The sequence below is a fragment of the Cygnus olor genome, chromosome 24 (genome assembly GCF_009769625.2).
Source record: "Cygnus olor isolate bCygOlo1 chromosome 24, bCygOlo1.pri.v2, whole genome shotgun sequence".
NCBI lineage: Eukaryota > Metazoa > Chordata > Aves > Anseriformes > Anatidae > Cygnus > Cygnus olor.
This window is the reverse complement of record NC_049192.1, coordinates 1,826,145-1,843,965: the sequence shown is the minus strand read 5'-3', so window position 1 is coordinate 1,843,965 and position 17,821 is coordinate 1,826,145. Positions and strand designations below refer to the sequence as shown.

General features: G+C 53.6%; 1 protein-coding gene across 4 annotated transcripts in view; it reads right to left on the bottom strand.

Moving 5' to 3' along the window:
- PLXNA2 (plexin A2) overlaps positions 1 to 17,821 on the bottom strand; it is a 160,975-nt gene that overhangs the window by 49,357 nt on the left and 93,797 nt on the right. For 3 of the 4 annotated variants that reach the window (XM_040535550.1, XM_040535552.1, XM_040535551.1), the window contains exons 5-9: positions 15,165 to 15,265; positions 10,418 to 10,541; positions 9,440 to 9,593; positions 8,281 to 8,377; positions 5,438 to 5,552 (exon numbers count right to left, since the gene is read on the bottom strand). In XM_040535550.1, coding sequence (XP_040391484.1) covers positions 5,438 to 5,552; positions 8,281 to 8,377; positions 9,440 to 9,593; positions 10,418 to 10,541; positions 15,165 to 15,265 — 591 coding nt within the window. Of the gene's footprint in view, positions 1 to 1,050; positions 3,771 to 5,437; positions 5,553 to 8,280; positions 8,378 to 9,439; positions 9,594 to 10,417; positions 10,542 to 15,164; positions 15,266 to 17,821 lie in introns of those variants that run through there. The other variant, XM_040535553.1, reaches the window with a different exon arrangement.

Below are 17,821 nucleotides of genomic sequence, written 5' to 3'. Positions count from 1 at the left end.
AAAAATGTCACATCGGGACTGTGGTGCAGAGAAGGGCTGCCAGCCTGCGAGCGCAGCCCCTCCACGCTGGCCTGACAGCTCCAGTGATCACACTAATAAGGGACATACATTTTGGGATGGAGAGGGATGCAGGAAGATGCCCTCCTAGTGAAAGCACAGGCACTTGTGGGGAGCCGCACTGCTGCTGGCAGTTGCTGCTGAATTTTATCAGATGAGTGAGTGAAGCCACCAAGCCTGCAGGGGCCGGGGGGGGCGCGGGGCTTGCTCTGACACCGCGTGCATTACAGAAAGCACTGCTGCGGGCCCTCTCTTCCCTATTTGTGCCATTTCCAATCCAGGCTCATTGCTCAGTTTTCAGTTGTTTTTTTTCCTCCCCAGTTGCTGCTGCAGCAGCAATGTACACACATTCATGCCCACACAGGCTTTTATATGGTGCGTGCATGTCTGCAAGTGGATAGAGAGGTGCCCAGCCGTAGGTGCCTCTGCAGCAGCACCTTGTTCCCACACCGCATGCAGGCTCTGGAAAGGTTCCCCCATGCAAGTAAACCACGAGCCCTTCCCCTCGCTTGTTCAGCACCAGTCTGGGTGCTCCGTCCTGCACTCCCCACTCTGTGCCAGGACGAGCTGAGCGTCCAGAGAATGCACAACAAAAGGGAGAACTCCAGCCAGCCGAATATGCAATTTGCTCCATAATCAGTTTACTTTGTTTTTAATTCATGAGAAGTAAATCCTGCAGCGAGTTAGAAAGGCCATTATTACCTCCTCTTGCTAAATAAACACACGCTGAATTCTCTCATTATCCTTCTTGACTTCTGTAAACCAGAATAAACACAAATCAGAAGATCTGCTGAAGAAAGACAAGACTGACGCACGAGTGGCACAGACTCTCAGGGAATATTCCGGGTATGAAGCATCATTGCGCAGAGATTACAAAGACATTTTATGCTTCTACAACATTTTTTAGTCTCAAAAATTCCAAGGTCTATAAATACATTAAACACCAGAGATAAGCATCTGTCCCTGGAGCAGAACAGAGCACCCATGGTTATTATTTGTGTTTAACAGAGCAGTTTTAGTAGGTCAAACCTCCTTGCTCTTACTTGGAAAAAAGCTGCGTAGAAATAGCAGGCATTTCTTTCGACTAAGGGATTTAGACCAAATAGAAGACAATACAACATTTTTCTATTTTTCACCAAAACCAAAAACCCTTTACAAACGTTAACTAGCTGCTCACATTTTAAAGCTCTAAACATAAGCAAATTTGGCACATGAACGTAAACCCTTGGCTCAGCATTGTGTTCCCAATGACATGAATTACGAACCCCATCACTCAGGCAAACACATTATTCTTCATTTACGCTAGTGGAAAGGAGAGCAGACCTTGCTCCTCAGGAACCAAACGTGCAAAGAAAGTCAACTGAAGCAGGACTTTTCTCACCAGTAAATTCTCAACAACCGACCGCTTGTCCTGTGCTTTGCGCCGTACCCTGTGCCTTGGCCTGTCAGTTACGAAGTCCTGTGATATTTACAGCGAAGCAGGGCACAGACACCTGCAGAGCCAATTTCTTGCCCATCAGCAGCTCTCTGTGCAGCAGAGGTGAGGACCAGAGCTGGTCCCTGGGCATGGATGGGGCACTCCGGGGACAGCTTCCCATGTCCCCGAGGAGCATCTTCCTGCACGGCTCCGTTCCCCTCTGAAGGGCAGACACTGGGAGTTTCTACTCCATAAAGCTACTGAGCAAAAAAAATGCTGCCAATAAGCTCAACCCAATCTTTTCAGAGCAGTTAACCTTGCTGCAGTTGGACTTCTTATTACTATTGGTAATGTCTCAGATAAACATCTCTGCAGAAGCTAGATGTGACCCAGCCAAGTCATTCACTGACTTTGGTGGACTTAGAGGTGGTCCTTGGTTGCCTCTTACACACCAAAGATCCCATTCAGGCATTCAAAATGGGGATTGTAGGAACAGATATGAGGAATGTTTGATTTGTTTTATTTCCTTCAAGGTGCATCAGGCTGCACTCAGCATCAAAGGGCATAGCCAGGTGCAAAGATATTGCCCTAAAAGCAGCAATAATTTAAACCCAAACTCCAAGGAGTCAGGACAGAGCTGAAATCTGGTTCTGCACTTAACTTCCAGAATCTGAAATGCTCCATTCCCCTGATTCAGCACCTCACATGTGGAAATGGCATTATCCACACGCAGTGGACATCAAAGAGGGAAGGGATTCCCACATTCTGGGAAACTAATAGGATTTATTTGGTTCTAGCTCTCCACTGGAATGGGTATAAGTATATATGTGTCTACATTCCTCTTCATCTCTGTTTTGTACACTTAGAGAGACACATCATACAGCCATAAGCCACACGCACTCACACGCACCCCCCCAGACCCATTAAAATGACATTACAGGCCTGAGCTGGGGCTGTGCGAGTCTCAGAGGGCCCCGTGTTTCACCTGGGGGACTGAAGCTTTGTAACAGAAGACAATCAGCACTACGCACCCATGAGGCCCCATTTTGGAGAGGCTTTGCTTGTGTGGGTGCAAGCTAGCCTCAGGGCTACACCTTCCCATTGCTCTTTGGATAGCAAAGTCCAAGCACACAACTTCTGTGGACAAACGAAGCCTCAGGCCACCTGAAAAAGGCTGAGAAAATAGAGTTGCTGGTGCTAGAGCTCACTGATGACTTCCCAGGCCAGCTTCTACCCCTGTGACAAGGCACCAGCCACCTTCAGAGTCGGGCCCCTGGGCCACTGCCTCCGCTGCCGAGCCCTGCCCTGAGGACAGGGCAGACAGAGACAGAAAGCTCCTCTCCATTGTATTTGTGTGGAACATGGGGCAGAAAAGCAGCAGTTAGCTCAGTCGGTACAGCCAGAGGACTGCAAGAAGTGTGTGGCTTATCAAGGGCTTGCTTCCCCCAGGGCCCAGCAAAGGGGCTGAGGCTTCGTGCGCTTTTCTCTTCCCAAGGCAGACAACCCCAGGGAGCATCAAAGGGATTCAGTTACACATCTGAGTCCCGTTGGGACACAAATTCTGATGGGTCAGGAGTAAAAGAGAACATTCAAGTACGTGTGCAAGCATTACACAAGAACAAGCTGAGGGGATGGGCCGGGCCGGGCAGACCAGTAGGTGCCCAGCTCCACCACAGCCTCTGGCTGGGGCATGGCTCTGTGGCTCCACATACAAACCTGCTGCTGCAGAGGGAACCATGCTGATAAGCACAAACGTTTTGCCAATACATAAGGCTGTGACACAATGAGGGCATTGTGATCTGAATTATTTTAGGAGAGGAAACTCTTTATGAGGCGTTTGTTTGATGTCTTGTGTTAGCCGGAGTGAAATGCCCATAATAAAGGCAGTAGGACTGCATTGTGTACACAAGTGACAATTCATTTACCTCAAATAAGCAAACAAATTAGTTTTTAGTGGCTGGCTTTGCCTGTGCTCAGAGGTGTAGAGAAGTCACGATGAGCAGCAGAGCATCTGTATCATTATGGGTAGCCTTTATCAAAAACAGTCACCAGAAGGGTGCTGCATTAACACCTAACGGCCCCATGAAGAAACAAACTCTAAAAGGACGAGGATGAGAAAGTCCTTTGGAGCCCTGTGATCCCATCAGGAACCGGCAGAGGTACTGTGTCTCCTCCACTCGCTGCCCTGTGATCTCAGGTAAGTCCTGTGTGTTCCTGGGAGCAGAACGGAGGCAACGGTATTGCCCTACTTTGCCAGAGACTTGTCAAACACTTTTAATATCCTGGGGTTGAAGACCTATAAAAATGAGAACTCCAAATGTAAAGCCTGGGAAGACAGTAAAGCTTTGAGTGTGAAGGAAAAAAAAAAAACCCACACCCCTTGGAGAAGCCAAAGCAAAGGTTTTTGCTTTCCCTTGTTATCTTAAAAGGAAGTTTCTTGGCTTTGAACTGGGCTGGGGAAGCTTTTGGTTTGTCCCCAGGGTGGATGCTTCTCCTCGGGTGTTTGTACCCTCGCTGCATGAGGCAGCTCTTCAAGGTGCCATGTCTGTGCCTCTTCTCGTCCCCGCTGGAGGTGGCACGAGGCCAGCAGAGCTCACGGTTACACTGCCTGTCCTGCCCGTCCCTCTGCTCCTGCAGACCCCCTGTCCTATACACATGCAGCTCATTAACATGCCTTGCCTTGTCCCTGTGCCTCCTGGCAGCACATTAACCAGAAAGACCTGGGGGCTGGTTAAGTTCCAAGTTTACCTTTGTTTTAGCAGCAGCCCCAGAGCTTGTGGCACTTCTTTTCAGTGGTTTTTACCCCGCTGCCCGATCTCTCCTGCTGCTCTCATCTGACCCTTCCTTATCCCCATTACCCACTGACAGGTGTTTGTCTTCACGCTGGCTGATCCTTCTCTCCTACCTTTTCCTAATATTGGTGTGTCCCCACTGCTACCTTTCCCACTTCCCAAGACACTCAGGATTTTCAAAGCACCTTTTTCTTGCTGCTTTGGGGCCTGCCCAAGGTGGTGGTGATCCTGTATAACAAGTGACCCTGCAGGTGCCACGGAGAGGTGTGCAGGGGCAGCAAGGACAGAGAGCAAAGACCAGGACCCTACCAGCACTGGGGGCTATATCTGTCCAATGTCTGGAGAAACTAAAGCAGAGCGCAGTGCAGCTTTGCCCAAGTTCACTACTGCTGATTTACTGCTGGAAGCAATCAGACAAGGTGCAAATACCCCAAATCAAGGGGTTTTGGTTAACTTTGATCAGGAATTTGTGCTAACAAACTCTTTTCCTTCATGGATCCCTCCACCCCAGGTCATACTGAAGAGATCTGGCAGAGCTGTTAATGGGCTTTGCCTCCTTCCAACTGTTAAAAGCGTTTTTGGAATGGAGCCCCACACCTTTTATGAACTGCTAAGAGAGATGGCCCCTGGTCCACAGTGCTGGAACCCAAAGCAATTCTCCTTTCCAAAGTCTGGGGCTATTCACATCTGTAATGGCCTTCTTAATCCGTTTACAGTCAGGTTCCACCCATAAATTTCAGACCTGCCAACACAACCCAGTGCAGAAGGCACCAGGAGTCCCACCAGGAGCTCTGCACACTCGTTGCTTGCCGTCGGGCAAATCCCTGCATGCTTTGTATATAACATGGAGTCTCTGAGACCCCAAAGGAAAGCGCTACAGCAATTACAGTATGAATTACAGCTCTTACTGAATCCAAGCATACCCACATATCAAAGGGGGGATCAGCTTTGGCATTCAGGCTGGGACACATCGCTTTTGCTAGACCAACACTTTCTTGCTACGTTCCCTGCTGCATCTGCACGTCCAGGTGCCAGCCCGGAGACGAGTGCAGGAACACGCCTCAACCCATGGAAAGTCAAAAAACCTCACATAAACATCGCTTCTGCTAATTGTGCCATAGGAAAAGCAAAGAATAAAGAGCTAGGAAGTGCTGAAACCATGGTCTGGTACCTCAGAGACGTTGATCCGGCCCTCCTGGAAGGAGCAGGTGGTGGGGTCGTGGGTGCACAGGTTGCGGTACTTGCACCAGTGGCAGCGGAAAGCGCTGTTCACACAAGAGAGGCACCTGGCGGGGAGAAAAGATGGGTTACGGAGCAGGTTATCGGGTCAGGAGGCCAACTGCAACGGGGTGGCCTAGCCAGAGTCCCTGCTCAGGGTCCCTCACAGGAAAATAGCCTCTTTGGATGGAGTTTGGTACAACAAAAGTAACAAACAGCAGCACAGTCTTGGGTCTGGGAAAACAAACACTCAGAAGAGAGTATTTAAACAACCACACAATTAATTCAGTAATAAAATACAAGCTTGGATTTACTGCACATCGTTGCATTGTGTAAAATAAAACACGGCATTGCACAGACACCAGGCTTGATCTTTAGCTTTGGTAAAATCTGGAAAACAAAACAAGCCTGGCAAAAATTGGATCAGCTATTTTACAAGTCAGGAATGCTTAAAGTCAGTGGTAACACTTCTGCTGGCCTCAGAGCGCAGTGTCCAGCAAGGACTTTTGACTCATGTTGGAAGAAATTAACTGTTTATGAAATGTGTTTGAAAGAATGCAGACCCTCCTCAGACCTGGGCGTTCCCAGCCAAGGATGCATGGTATGATCTCGGTGGTATTTTCCTTCTTATGCAGTCATAGTGACTTTAATAGTTAAGGAAGCTTATTCTAATCACACAAATCTGGGGAAGACCATCAGGTGCTGCAAACTTATTTAATTACTCATTTATTTGACCCATTTCTGTCTGTTCCAGCCTCCCTCACCTGGCCTTAAGCCTCCTGTCTGGTGCCGATGGAGCTCCCTGCTTCCCTCAGAACCGCTGGTAGGAGCAGCAGAGGACCTCTTCCACTGCCCAGGCCAAGGGGTTGCTTTGGCACCTCTCTGCCGTGTGGTTTTCTGGCTGCTGCTTTCAGCTCTGTTCTGCCCCAGCTCCCTGCAGGCTCCTGAGCTCCCCAGGACTTCCAGAAGGTCAGCACCTTTGGTCTTTCCTGATTCTGCTTTCTTAAGGACCACTGTCTCTGCTTTGCTTCAAAATGGGGGTGCATGTCCCCACTGCATCTATTCTTTCTCTTGTTAAAATGGACTGAAAAGAGAAGCCACCACCCAGGCCCCTGACCCGCCTGCAGCTCCCTGGGCACACAAATTCATGCCCTGAGAGCTCACCCATCTCTGGTGGGCTCACCACACCTGGATCCAGCACAGGGCGGTCAGCAGAACCTGTCTGCAAAACCAACACCTTCCTGCCCATCCACAAACCCCTCCTGCCCTTCTGAGCCCCCTGCAAATGCCCACGGGTGTATGCTCCATGCACCACAACCGCTTCACATGCTCCTGTGCTGCTGCAGACCCACAGCTCTTCCACTGCTTGCTCTCCGAGTGCTCTGCCTGTTGCAATGAGGACTTTCAGGATCAACAGGTCTCTCTCCGATGCTAGCTGAGCCCCGTATTCCTTTCTGCTTCTCACATGTTGTGATTCATTCCTGCAAGGCTGCCTCATGCCCTTGTTGAACTCACTGATAATGAGTGCAGCATGATGTAAGTGCTACAGAATTTACAACCGTGTTAGCACTTTATCTCCAAACACGAGCTTTGAGAAAGGCATGGTCAGATGGAGCCAAACGACAGGATGGAAGACACACTGCCTCTCCTGATCCGAACACCCACTCTGAGGAGAAAATAGGGGTCACCACAAAGTCACCCCTCAAGCAAATCCAGGCAGACAAGAACCCAGGGGAACCATGGACAGGACCACAAGTGCTCGCGGTGGAGCAGGAGCTGGTGCTGTGAAACCTGGCTGAGGGACAAGGGAGCACAGACAGAACTGTGTGGAACTGGTAACACGGCAGGAGGCAGGGACCACGGGGCGACGGGTACAGACCGCTGGAGAGACGATATGTAGGGAACAGAGGACCGTCAGGGCTCCTCTCAACCTGGTGCCTCTGCTGTGTGCGGTGGCTCAAAAAATAAAAAAAATAAAGAAAAATTGAATGCATGCCTAGAAAAACTCCAGGCTAGCCAAGATCATCAGAGCACACAGCCCTCTTCCAAGTGCAGCAGGGAGGGCCCCATAGCTTGAGGCTTCAAATCCAGCACAGAAAGGCTGAGTGACGCCATGCTGGCACTTCTCGGCTCCTACCAGGCAGCTTGGGCAGCAAATCCTGCTCCAAAAATGGAGCTGAGAGCTGACCCCTGCAGCGGGAGACGTCACCCAGCCCTGCAGGGACAGCCATTCGCTACCCAGCTTGTGCCAGGTCCTGCCCGTGTTTCATTTGGGTGCTCTGGGACTTGCTTTGTTTCCAGAGAGAAGTCTGCAAACGCTTCAGATGCATAAACACAACTGCGCGGCCAGCCAGCTCGGTGAGCAGACAAGGCAGGGGGCTCCTGCCCCCAGCCCCGGGGGCTTCCAGCCCCGACCCCACCGCCGTGCTGGGACTGCGTACTGCCCACCTCCCCGGCCCTGCTCTGCCTTCTCCCACCGAGACGCATCCACGTTCACAGTTGCAGGATGGAGCAGCTTGGGGGCACCAGCAGGTTAAGGTTTTGTCAGGCTCGTTCAGCCTGCGCCTCACCAGGCCCGGAGAGCTGAGGCCGCTCAGAGGAGCGCACCGAGGGCAGGGAGCGGTGGGCTCGCCTTCCACGGGGGGCACAGAGCACCCACACGTCTGCTGGCTGAGAAAACAGCCCAAAGACCCCCTCCTGCAGGGAGCTTCCCCCCCCCAAAGTGTCCCAGGAGAGGCTCTGGGGCTTCCAAAGAGGAACAGCCCCGGGGGGCTGGCAGGGGGGGAGTGCACTCACAGCTGGTGGGCGCTGCAGTTGTAGAACTTGAACTCCGTGCTGACGAATGTCCGGCCCGTCTCCCGTGACTTCAGCTGCAGCACCACGCCGAACCAGTCTGCGGGGCAGAACAGAGGCAGTCAGCACCCCAGGTGTAACAGGGGGGAGCAGCGGTGGGTGCAGGGGGGCTCCCTGGCTGGCCAGGGTGCTGAGCCCTCAGTACAGGGCAGGTGGTGCAGCCAGGCTGCTCCTCCAGCACCCCGGTGCTGAGCATCCCCCATCCAGACTCCCCTGAGCACCCCAGGACCCAGGGGCTGCCCATCTGCAGCAGCCCCTCCAGGCCTGATCAGCCCTGGTGGCAAAACCCATGGGAGGCACCGGGGCCAAGCACAACCCCAGGTCACAGCTGAAATGAGCTCGGGATCGCATCCCCTTCCCTACAGGATTTCTGTCTCCAGGACAAAAACACACTAATTCAGTCTAGCCCAAGACTAGAATAGGAACTAATCGTGGAAGTGAGGCCATTAGCGGCTCTTTTTAGGAGCCTCCTCCCTGGGTTAATTAAGAGCAGATTGCTCTTCCAGAGCTGCCACGGTAAGTCTGCAAAAGCCCTGCTACCGCTGCGGCTCTTGGCCCCAGTGTTCACCAGTTCTGAGGCTCCCTATAATGTCTTAGAAACAGAGATATCAGCAGGGATGCACTGCCGACACCTGGAAGGATGCCAAGGAGAAAATGAGTTTTAAGCAAGTAGCATTTTGTTTATGGGAAGTGAAAATAAGACAGCGGTGACATTAGTGAAGAAACAACCCAAAGATGGAGACTAAAAAATAGAAATATGTCTCCACCTACTGTGGGTGCTTCCCCTGACTTGGGGAGGGCTCCTACTGCTTGGGTCTGCCCTATGTGGCCACCAGCCCCTGCCCTCTGCAGAGCCCCCCCCGGCCTCCTGCAACCCCAGGTCCTGTTGGCAGCTGTGGGAGGGTGCAAGGACAGCGAATGCACATACTGCTGCCTGCCCATCTCTTAAGGACGAGCACATGCAGGTCCCCGGGGCCAGTGGTCTTTCACAGAGTGATGAGTTTCTCCGTCAGCAACCCCAAAGGGTCAGCTCTACCCAGCAGATATTCCCAGCCACGCTTTCTGGTGGCACAGGTGCTCCCACCCAGAAGCAGACACTCACCTTGATCCACGGGTATGGCAGGAACGTCTTTTGCTGCTGGCGACACGCAGACGACGCGGCTGCCCGAAACCTGCCCCTCCACCTCCGTCAGGTTCCCGAAGAGGCAGGTGACCCCGGCGGCCAGGTCCGGAGCATCGCTCACCAGCAGGCTGAGCTGGAGCCAGGGGAGAGGCGGAGGGGAAGAAACCAGGGAACAAAACAGCCAGCAAGTGGTTAGCAGGAGAGCTGCCCCAGTGTCCTTCGTGTCCTCAGTACCCACTGCTTTCCCACTGAATGCTACTGCCCTTAAATCACCCATCCACACACAAAGTGGCCAACTGCCTTTCACTGGGGGAAGAAGAAAGCAGGTTTACGGATGCACAAACACCTTGCTGAGCCTTTGGTTACTGCAATTTAGGAGAGGTGGCAATGGCAGCTTTTTGGCCTCCACTTGCTCTGCAGAACCATCGCTGCCCTCGAGGCCTGCAGCAGAAGCACCGACTGCAGCACAATCGGAGCAGCCCCAGCACGTGCAGCAGCAGCAGAAACCTCCAGGGCCGCCAGCACCAAGCCTGGCCGCGGGCATGCAGCGGCCCCGGGGGCTCGCGGGACGGGGCTGCAGCTGCCACAGCGCCTGTCCATGAGCACAGCGTGTGGGTGCTTGGGGGGCTCGAAGGGAAACAGCTGGGATGCTTCGGAGAGCCAGGGCTTGGCACAGCTCACAGATGGGCTGCTTGGGAAACAAAGCCTTTCCTTTCAACGGTTAATGAAACCGGACTGAGAGAAATGCGAGCTGGGGCCCAAGGGGAAGGGGAATTTGTCTCTGTGATCCCTACCCCCTCGTCCCCTGGCTCAGACCCTGCTCTCCTTACCAGTCCCCTGCAAGCCTGACTTCATGGGAAAACAGTTGTGCTTTTGGGAAGGGAGAAAGACTGGAGAACAGACTGCCCGCTGCGAACCCGAGAACCGACGGCTCCCTCCCCCTGAGCACCGACCTACCGGGAGGCTGTGCTGGGACACGGAGATGCTGCTGGGCTGCACGGTGATGCTCATGCACTGGCCGATGCTGTCGGCAAAGCGGTACGGCTCGGCGGCTCGCTCGCAGCTGTCCCGCGGGGAGCACCTGGCACACACGGGCACACTTCAGCACACGGAGCCCCCGGGGAAGGTGTCCAACAGCACCAGGGCTACGGCTGGCCTTAGAGAGCAGAGCCTCGGCCATGTAAGCATGAGCAGGGCCGGGGGCAATGCTCTGCACCAGGATCAGGCACAGACTCTCTGGGTTAGGACCAAAGTGCACACAAATATTCTGTGCTCGGGCCAGTCCTCCGTACACCTCATTCCTGCAGGCCATAAATTCCTAAGCTGCACAGGAACTAAAACTTAAAGCAACAACAGGCAGCACACCAAGAGGATGCCTCGTTCCAATTAAACCAAAACCACATAGCTCATTAATTGTCTTTTCCTGGTGCTGGAGAGTGCAGCAGTGCCAGAACCTGGGACTTCCTCTCCTGTGGCTGCGCGCAGTTCTCTGGCCAGTTGTGCTGCCTCAGCCTCCCAGCTCTGTCCCATTCCTACCCTCAGGAATGCAACCCTCTGGGCATGCCAAGGGGACCAGGACTGCTCCTCGCAGCTGGTTATCCCTATTTCTGTATGGCAGGTGTCCTCAGAGTGAACTGAAATTTTGAGGCAGAATCAGGTAAGATGTGAAAAACAAGTCCAGTGTGAGAACAAGAAGGTGAAGCAGGGCAGAAGCAGTTACTAAATGAAGGGAATGACAGCACAGCCAGGGCTCGGGCTGCAGTTATAACTGCTGAAGGGAAAGTATGCGCCTAAGTTAATTACAGTGGGTAGATGAGTGCCCACCAGGAAACCAGGGAAGAATTATTAATGTTTTGAGATGGATATCAGACAATGCAGCACCGCACTGGGATCCCTCAGGGATTTTCTGTTTCATGTAATTTAGGGAAAATCTTGTTCTTCAAAACCTGCTCCCTGGCAGCAGGTGACATATTGGCCTTTTGATGTTAATGGTGTTAATAAACTATCAGCAAACTTTATCACTTTTCGCTCAGTGATGATCCTGGACCCTAGTTAAAATCACGGTGCAAAGGTCAGAGGATCCAGATGCTGTCACCAGACCCACGTGCCACCGGCCAGCTCCTCTCTGACAGCTCTCCCGAGTGCATTTGCTACTTAACGAGGTGCTGCCGTCAGACTGCTTGTTTCCCTGCTTCCCTTCGCAGAGGCCTGGGCAGCCGCAAAGACGCAGGCATTAGCCGAAACGCCTCCTGCCCACGCAGAGCCCGAGTTTCCACTCTGCATCTCTCTGCAAGCAGCTGGTGGGCGCCTCGCAGCGCCCAAAATCAGGGCTCACAGTGCCAAGAGGGTGCTGTTGTTCCCCCTGCAGGACTGTTGGCTTTTGGTTAAGAACAGTGAAGTTTATGCCTTCCCTTACAAACCCCAGTGTGACAGCCAGCAAACACTGCTGCTGTTCTTCTCTTCCCCTCACCCCTCTTTATTTTTTGGAGCGTAATGGAGCTAAATATGAACGCTACCAACGGAAGACTTATTGAGGTTTAAGTGAATCTGTAAGATAGCTTTAAAGTGAGCTCTTGACTGGAGCCTTTATCTCATTGACTCGCCGGAACGGCTCTTTTTTATCATACTATTTATGGCAACAGCCCTAACAGAGATAAATAGGTCTGTAGACAATAACAGACTTGCAGAGAGCAGCATATGGAAGAGCCTTGCAGGTTTCAAATCCCACTGGGCTGAAGAGACTCTTTAACAACCTCCTAGAGGCCTCTGCTTGCTCCCGAGGAGCACGGTTCTAGCAGCAGGAAGAACAAGCGATCCCTCGCCCGCACGGAGAGGAGGAACGCGCGAAGGCAGCAAAGCCCCGGCGCTGCAGTGGGGACAAGCTGGGCTGCTGCTAGAGGCTCTGCTGGGAGAGCAAAGGAGTTTTGCAGAAGGACAAGCATCTGTCCCTCCCTGGTGGTTTAGCACCTTCTAAAGCATCCCATGTCCGGGGTTCCTCAAAACCCAGTGCAACGCACACACTGCTCATGGCCACCACGGCACCAAGCTCCTCCTTCAGGATGAGTGGCAGTGGTGTGAGCGCCCAGCCCATCCCCACTGGTCCCTGTGCACCATCAGAGCTGCCCAAGCAGCCAGCACCACAAATGCGGCCGATTCCTGCTTGCACTTACTGGTTTAATCCTCACAGGTAGCTCGTTCAGGAGCATCACTACTCTTAAATTCTAAGCGTGCACATGCCTGTGCAAGCATCCCACCGTACAGCAAAGCCTTAATCCCTGACTCAGGCTGCTAAGAGACAATAACGCGTAATAGATCACACAGGGAAAGGTTTGTGCAGTCCCAGATAATGAAACTCTCATTCCAGGACAGCTCGGATCATTTTGCTTTCCCCTCATTACTGGCTGTGTAAAACCTCTCTGGCTGGCAGCAACATATAACCCAACGCCACCCGGAACAGGGCGCTGCTCCACCCGTTTGTCTCACACTTGTACCTGCTCACACCCCCAGTGCATTACATTACTATTTACAACTCAGAACCTTTTTCTGGCTTCCTCGGTACCTGCACACCCACACTCTCAGCAAAAGCCTCTGCAGCTGCAGATGGGGGTGCCTGGGCTCAGTGGGAGCTGCTGCGGGGCTGGGCTCTGCTGAGCTCTTGCAGAGACATCCCACAGCTGCTGGGGGTCTCGCAGGGCACAGACCCCAAACCCCAGGGAGGCAAATCCCATAACATGCACTGGGGAGAAACAACAGGATTTCAGCCCCTGATCAAGACTTGGTGCTGGTTTTTATCAGTGCTTGCCCAGATGCTGTTGATGGCCACGTTGCGCACAAGGCCATCCCCTCTCCTGCTGCGTCAAGGACCAAACCTCTGCCCTTCTGCTGCTCACCCTCCCACCAGCCCTCAGAAAAAACAGGGTGAGCATCCCACCCTGACCCGCAGCCTTTCTGCTCGGCCAAAGAGCAGCTGGTCCAGCTGGAAGGGGGAAATGCAAGAATTAGAGGAGAGCTGACAAGTTAAACACGAACACGCCAGCGCTTGGGGCCTCCCAACAAATATGACAGAGGCTTCAGGAAGAGCAAGATAAACTCAATTATTTACAGCTAAAGACAAAGGCTGAAAAATGGTGATTGCTCTAAGGAGGCTGGGAAAGTGCAGACACTTGAAGGGAGGGTTGAGAAATACCATCGGGGAACAAAGTCCTGTTGGAAGATGTCAATGCCTAAATGTCATGGCCGAGGGCAGGGGAAACAGCACTTTTCTCTCCTCTTGACATCGAGGGGTTTCTCCCTGCAAAATTAAGACAACCTTTATCTGCTTCCCAGGTAAAGTGCCCAGCACTGCCACACCACCGATGTGTTCAAACTGCCTCGCCCTGGCACTGAGACATCTGAAAAACCTGAAAAACCTCCCTGTTTCAAAGCTGCTGCGGCAGTGAAGGCTTCCCACCATGCCAGCACATCTGGGGGCTTCACTATAGGGCTGGACAGGCTCCTCTGAGAGGAAAACTAAAAATGAAGATGCCCAGACACTGCGCCCCACAGTGCTGTGCTCCTGGCAGGGACACCAGGGGCCACTCTGTGCGTGCCCCCAGCCCAGAGAAAGCCAGGGCATGGGAAGGATGCTCAGCACCACGAGGGTTTTCCTGCATCCCTCTGAGCGCGGCACCAACCCTGCAAACCAAACAGGCCCTGGTGGGTGCTGGGAGCCAGTTTGCACCCCAAAGCACGCAGGTCCCTAATCCAGGCCGGATTTTTGCACAAGAGCCTGCCTTTTTCCTCTCTCACCCTCCAACACCTGCTACTCAGGCATGTGGCCAAGTGTTATTGTGAGGGTCCCTGAACTCTGCCTCCGCCCCGATTTCCATGCAGCTCAGGGGGCTGCTCTGCACGCTGGCACGGGGCCGGAGGGATTTCTATTCCTCTCCTCCAGCATCCTCCGGGCTCGCCCCTCCTCCCCGCATCGGCGTTTGCCTGGTGGTCCCCTTCCGCTGTAGGAAGTGATCCTTCTTATGGCAGGGGAAAGAAAGAACACAGACACCTCCTGAATGCAGAGCGCGTTTCCTGCAGCTCCCCTGAAAGCACCAGCCCTCAGCCCGCGGGGCCTGGTGGTGTGCAGTAGTGCTGCCAGCCCTGAGCCCCGCTGCCCCGGCCGGGTCTGCCCCAATGGGGACGTCTGCAACAGATGCTCTCTGACCTTGCCATGCTGAATTTAAACATCTCTTCCAGCTATGTTTAATAGGGCTCGGTGCTCCGCTCTGTTCCAGTGCTGTAACCTCACTGAAAGCAAAGCCCTGCTCATCTAAGCAAGCCTCCTGTTGCCTCTCAACATTTCCCATTAATCAGGAGGGATTGGCGGCTTGGGCAGCCAGGATGAACGTGCAAAATGTGAGGGCTCTGCTCCCCCAGGCTTTAATTCTGCTTTTCTGTGGTGTCCCGTGGCCCCCTCCCTGCATGCTGTGCGCACTCCACCTCTCCCAAAGAGAGGATTTGTCTTCCTTTACCTCTTCGCGGGAGCTCAGGGATTTTCAGTGGCATTCACACTGCAATGCAGGAAACACCCAGGGAAGGGAAGAATGGATTCGAGGGACTTCAACCTACTTCGCTTTTTGCAAAGACTGTGGGGGAGGCTCTTGGGGGTTCTGAAAGCTGCTTTTGCCATCGCCGCCACCGGCGCAGATGCGGCAGCTGAGGCCGGACTTACATGTGGTGGAGCGTGCACCAGCCGCAGTGGGGGTCTCCCGAGCTCAGGCACTCCCCGCAGGTCGTGTACTGCTCGCAGGACTCCACGGGCACCCGGGACACCTGCAAGGAAGAAGCACAGCCTCAGCGCGTCTGTCGGCACGGCGGGCAGGCGGAACCAGGAGCGGCTTCTCCTGGGGGAGCCTGGTTCAAGCAACACAAAAGCGAGTCACAAACGTTGAATTAATTCTCACACCTGTGCAGAAGTCAGCCAACAATAGGAGTCAGCATGGACTGAGGCACGAAGCCGTCACCTGCAGGTGGCCGCAGGAGGAAGCCGAGGTGCCGGGAGCGCACAGCCAGCACCAACCCACTGAGCCCCCTCCCCATGCCCACACAGCAGAGTAGCGTGGCTGTGAATTCACAGGAGCCCAAGTTCACATTCAGTGCTTGTGCAAAAAGCTGTGGGGCCACGGCTTTATGTATCGTGAATTAAGAAGACCCTATATAATTCAGAAATAAAACCCAATAGCAAAACCGGTCTGCTGCTTTGGGATCCCTTAAACTGGTGCACACATAACGGTTTCACAGAAAATGAAGGGAAATGGAAAATTGAAGGAAAAGGAGTCCCTGCTGTTAGGGATGGAAGCGAGCAGAAGCAGCGGCTTCGTTTGCTTTAAAGAGAAGGCAGAAAGCCTGCCTGCTCAGGCAGGTCTGAGCACACGGCATGCTCCCACGGGTGCTCACCTCTCCCAGGGTCCCGGGGGGGTCCCAGCCCCGCCACCCGCCCGCAGCCGCCCCGTCCGTCACCGCAGCACCCAGCGGGCAGCAGCTGGGGTGCGGGGTGAAAGGAGCAGTGTGTGCCAGACAAAGGCCACTTTCACGCCAAGTGCTGTTGACACAGTGAGAACCCAGTTCCTCTCTAAACATGACACCAACGGGGCTGCTATTCTTCTTGTTTCCTGAGCCCTACTTAACAGCTTTGCCTGAAACAGAACTCGGGCGGGGGTTTAGGGTTTTTAGCAGAGCCAGAGTCTGTGGGATGCGTGCGGGGTAAGCGAGCAGTGGGTAGGCGAGAGGCAGAGCTGGGCGGGATGTGCACGCATTTAGCCCCGGCTGGCTGCACAAAGAGCTTCAGAAACAGAGAAACGGGGGGTGAAGGAGCGACATGGAGGTGTAAGGCCAGAAGGAAGCTCTCCCCGTGCTGCTGGGGCAGAGCCGCGGCTGCATCCCCTCTGGGGAGGCTCTGACCTCCTGCAAGGATGGGCAGCTCCGTTTTAGCCCTCTCCTGCGTCTCACCAGGCGTTCGACCTATTTCTGACCTTGTCTCATTCTGCACGCGCAATTCACATCAGTCAACACCGCCGTCAACATCACAGCATTCCTTTTAGCCGGTGTCTACGGGAAACCCTCTCTCTGGAGGGGGACTTCTCCCCCTGCGCACACAGCAGGCATCTCCCCAGATGCCTGTGAAAGGCACGCTGAGTTTACAGCAGCACGAGCAGACACTTGGTGAGGTTTCTTCCATCTGGGCACGCAAAGCCCCTCACAGGCACCACGTTGGTGTGGGGGCAGCTCATCCCCAGCAGCAGCGGCTCCCCCAGGGCGCCCAGCACCCAACCTGCCCGTGGGAGCCAGCGTGGCTCTGAGCAGTCCCCGTGGGAGCCACCAGTGGCCGCAGGATACCCCAAGGAAGGTCAAAAGGTTTTGCTTAAAATCCGTCCAGCTCCTTGCAGGGCTCCTCTCGCCGATCCCAAACCCACGGGGTGTTGCTGATCCTCTCCTCCTACCCGTGGGGTGAGGCTCTGCAGGATCCGTCCCTGCCATTTGTATGCAGCTCAGGGCTGCTTTCGTGTTTGTGAGGAGCTGTGTGCTCTCGCGGCGCTCTATAAATAACAGAGGATTTGAATTATACGAATAACAGTTTGTTGCAGATCATTTTATGTTATGCATTTGGGTTCTTTTTCTGCTCAGAAGCTGTGGCTTCTGTACGTGATAATTCTTTAAAAATTACACAGGAATTTTGAGCGATTCCTCGAGTCGCAGATTTCTAGCCCAAACGGGACCATTTGATCCTTTCTTTTTAATGCCTGCATAACTCAGGGCAGACAATTTCACCCCTTCACCTCCTTGGCACATTCAATCTCTGGTGAGTGCAGCAGAGCCCGCACACCCGCACAGCGCCCACAGCCCCGGCTGGATGCTTGGTCGGGCTCCTGGCCCCTGCCTGGAGGGAGGCCCAGGGCTCTGGGAGGGAATTTATCATCTGCTCTTCTCAAGTGCTTAGGCCTACAACTTCGAAATTCACCCTGGGAATTAATGCCAGGAAACCTGCAATGCCCAACTAAGTGATCAAATGAAGAAGCTCAAAAAGACCGTGGGCAGAAGTCATTTAAATATTTGCATGCATGAAAAAGGTTGGGGGGTTGCAGCGTTTGCCCAGCTCTCCCAGAACGGACACATTCAACCACCCTTACCATCATCCATCCAACTACCTGAAAGGCTCCAACGCTCTAAAGAATGTTTCATTTCAATGGAAAAACAAGACACATCCATTAGTAGGGTACATCTGCACGTTCTCCTATGCCTACCACAGACACAGAGAACTGAAAGCTGTTTCCTTCACAGCCAGTACAGAAGCAAGGCTCAGACTCCCTTCCCCTGCCTGATGGCAGGCTG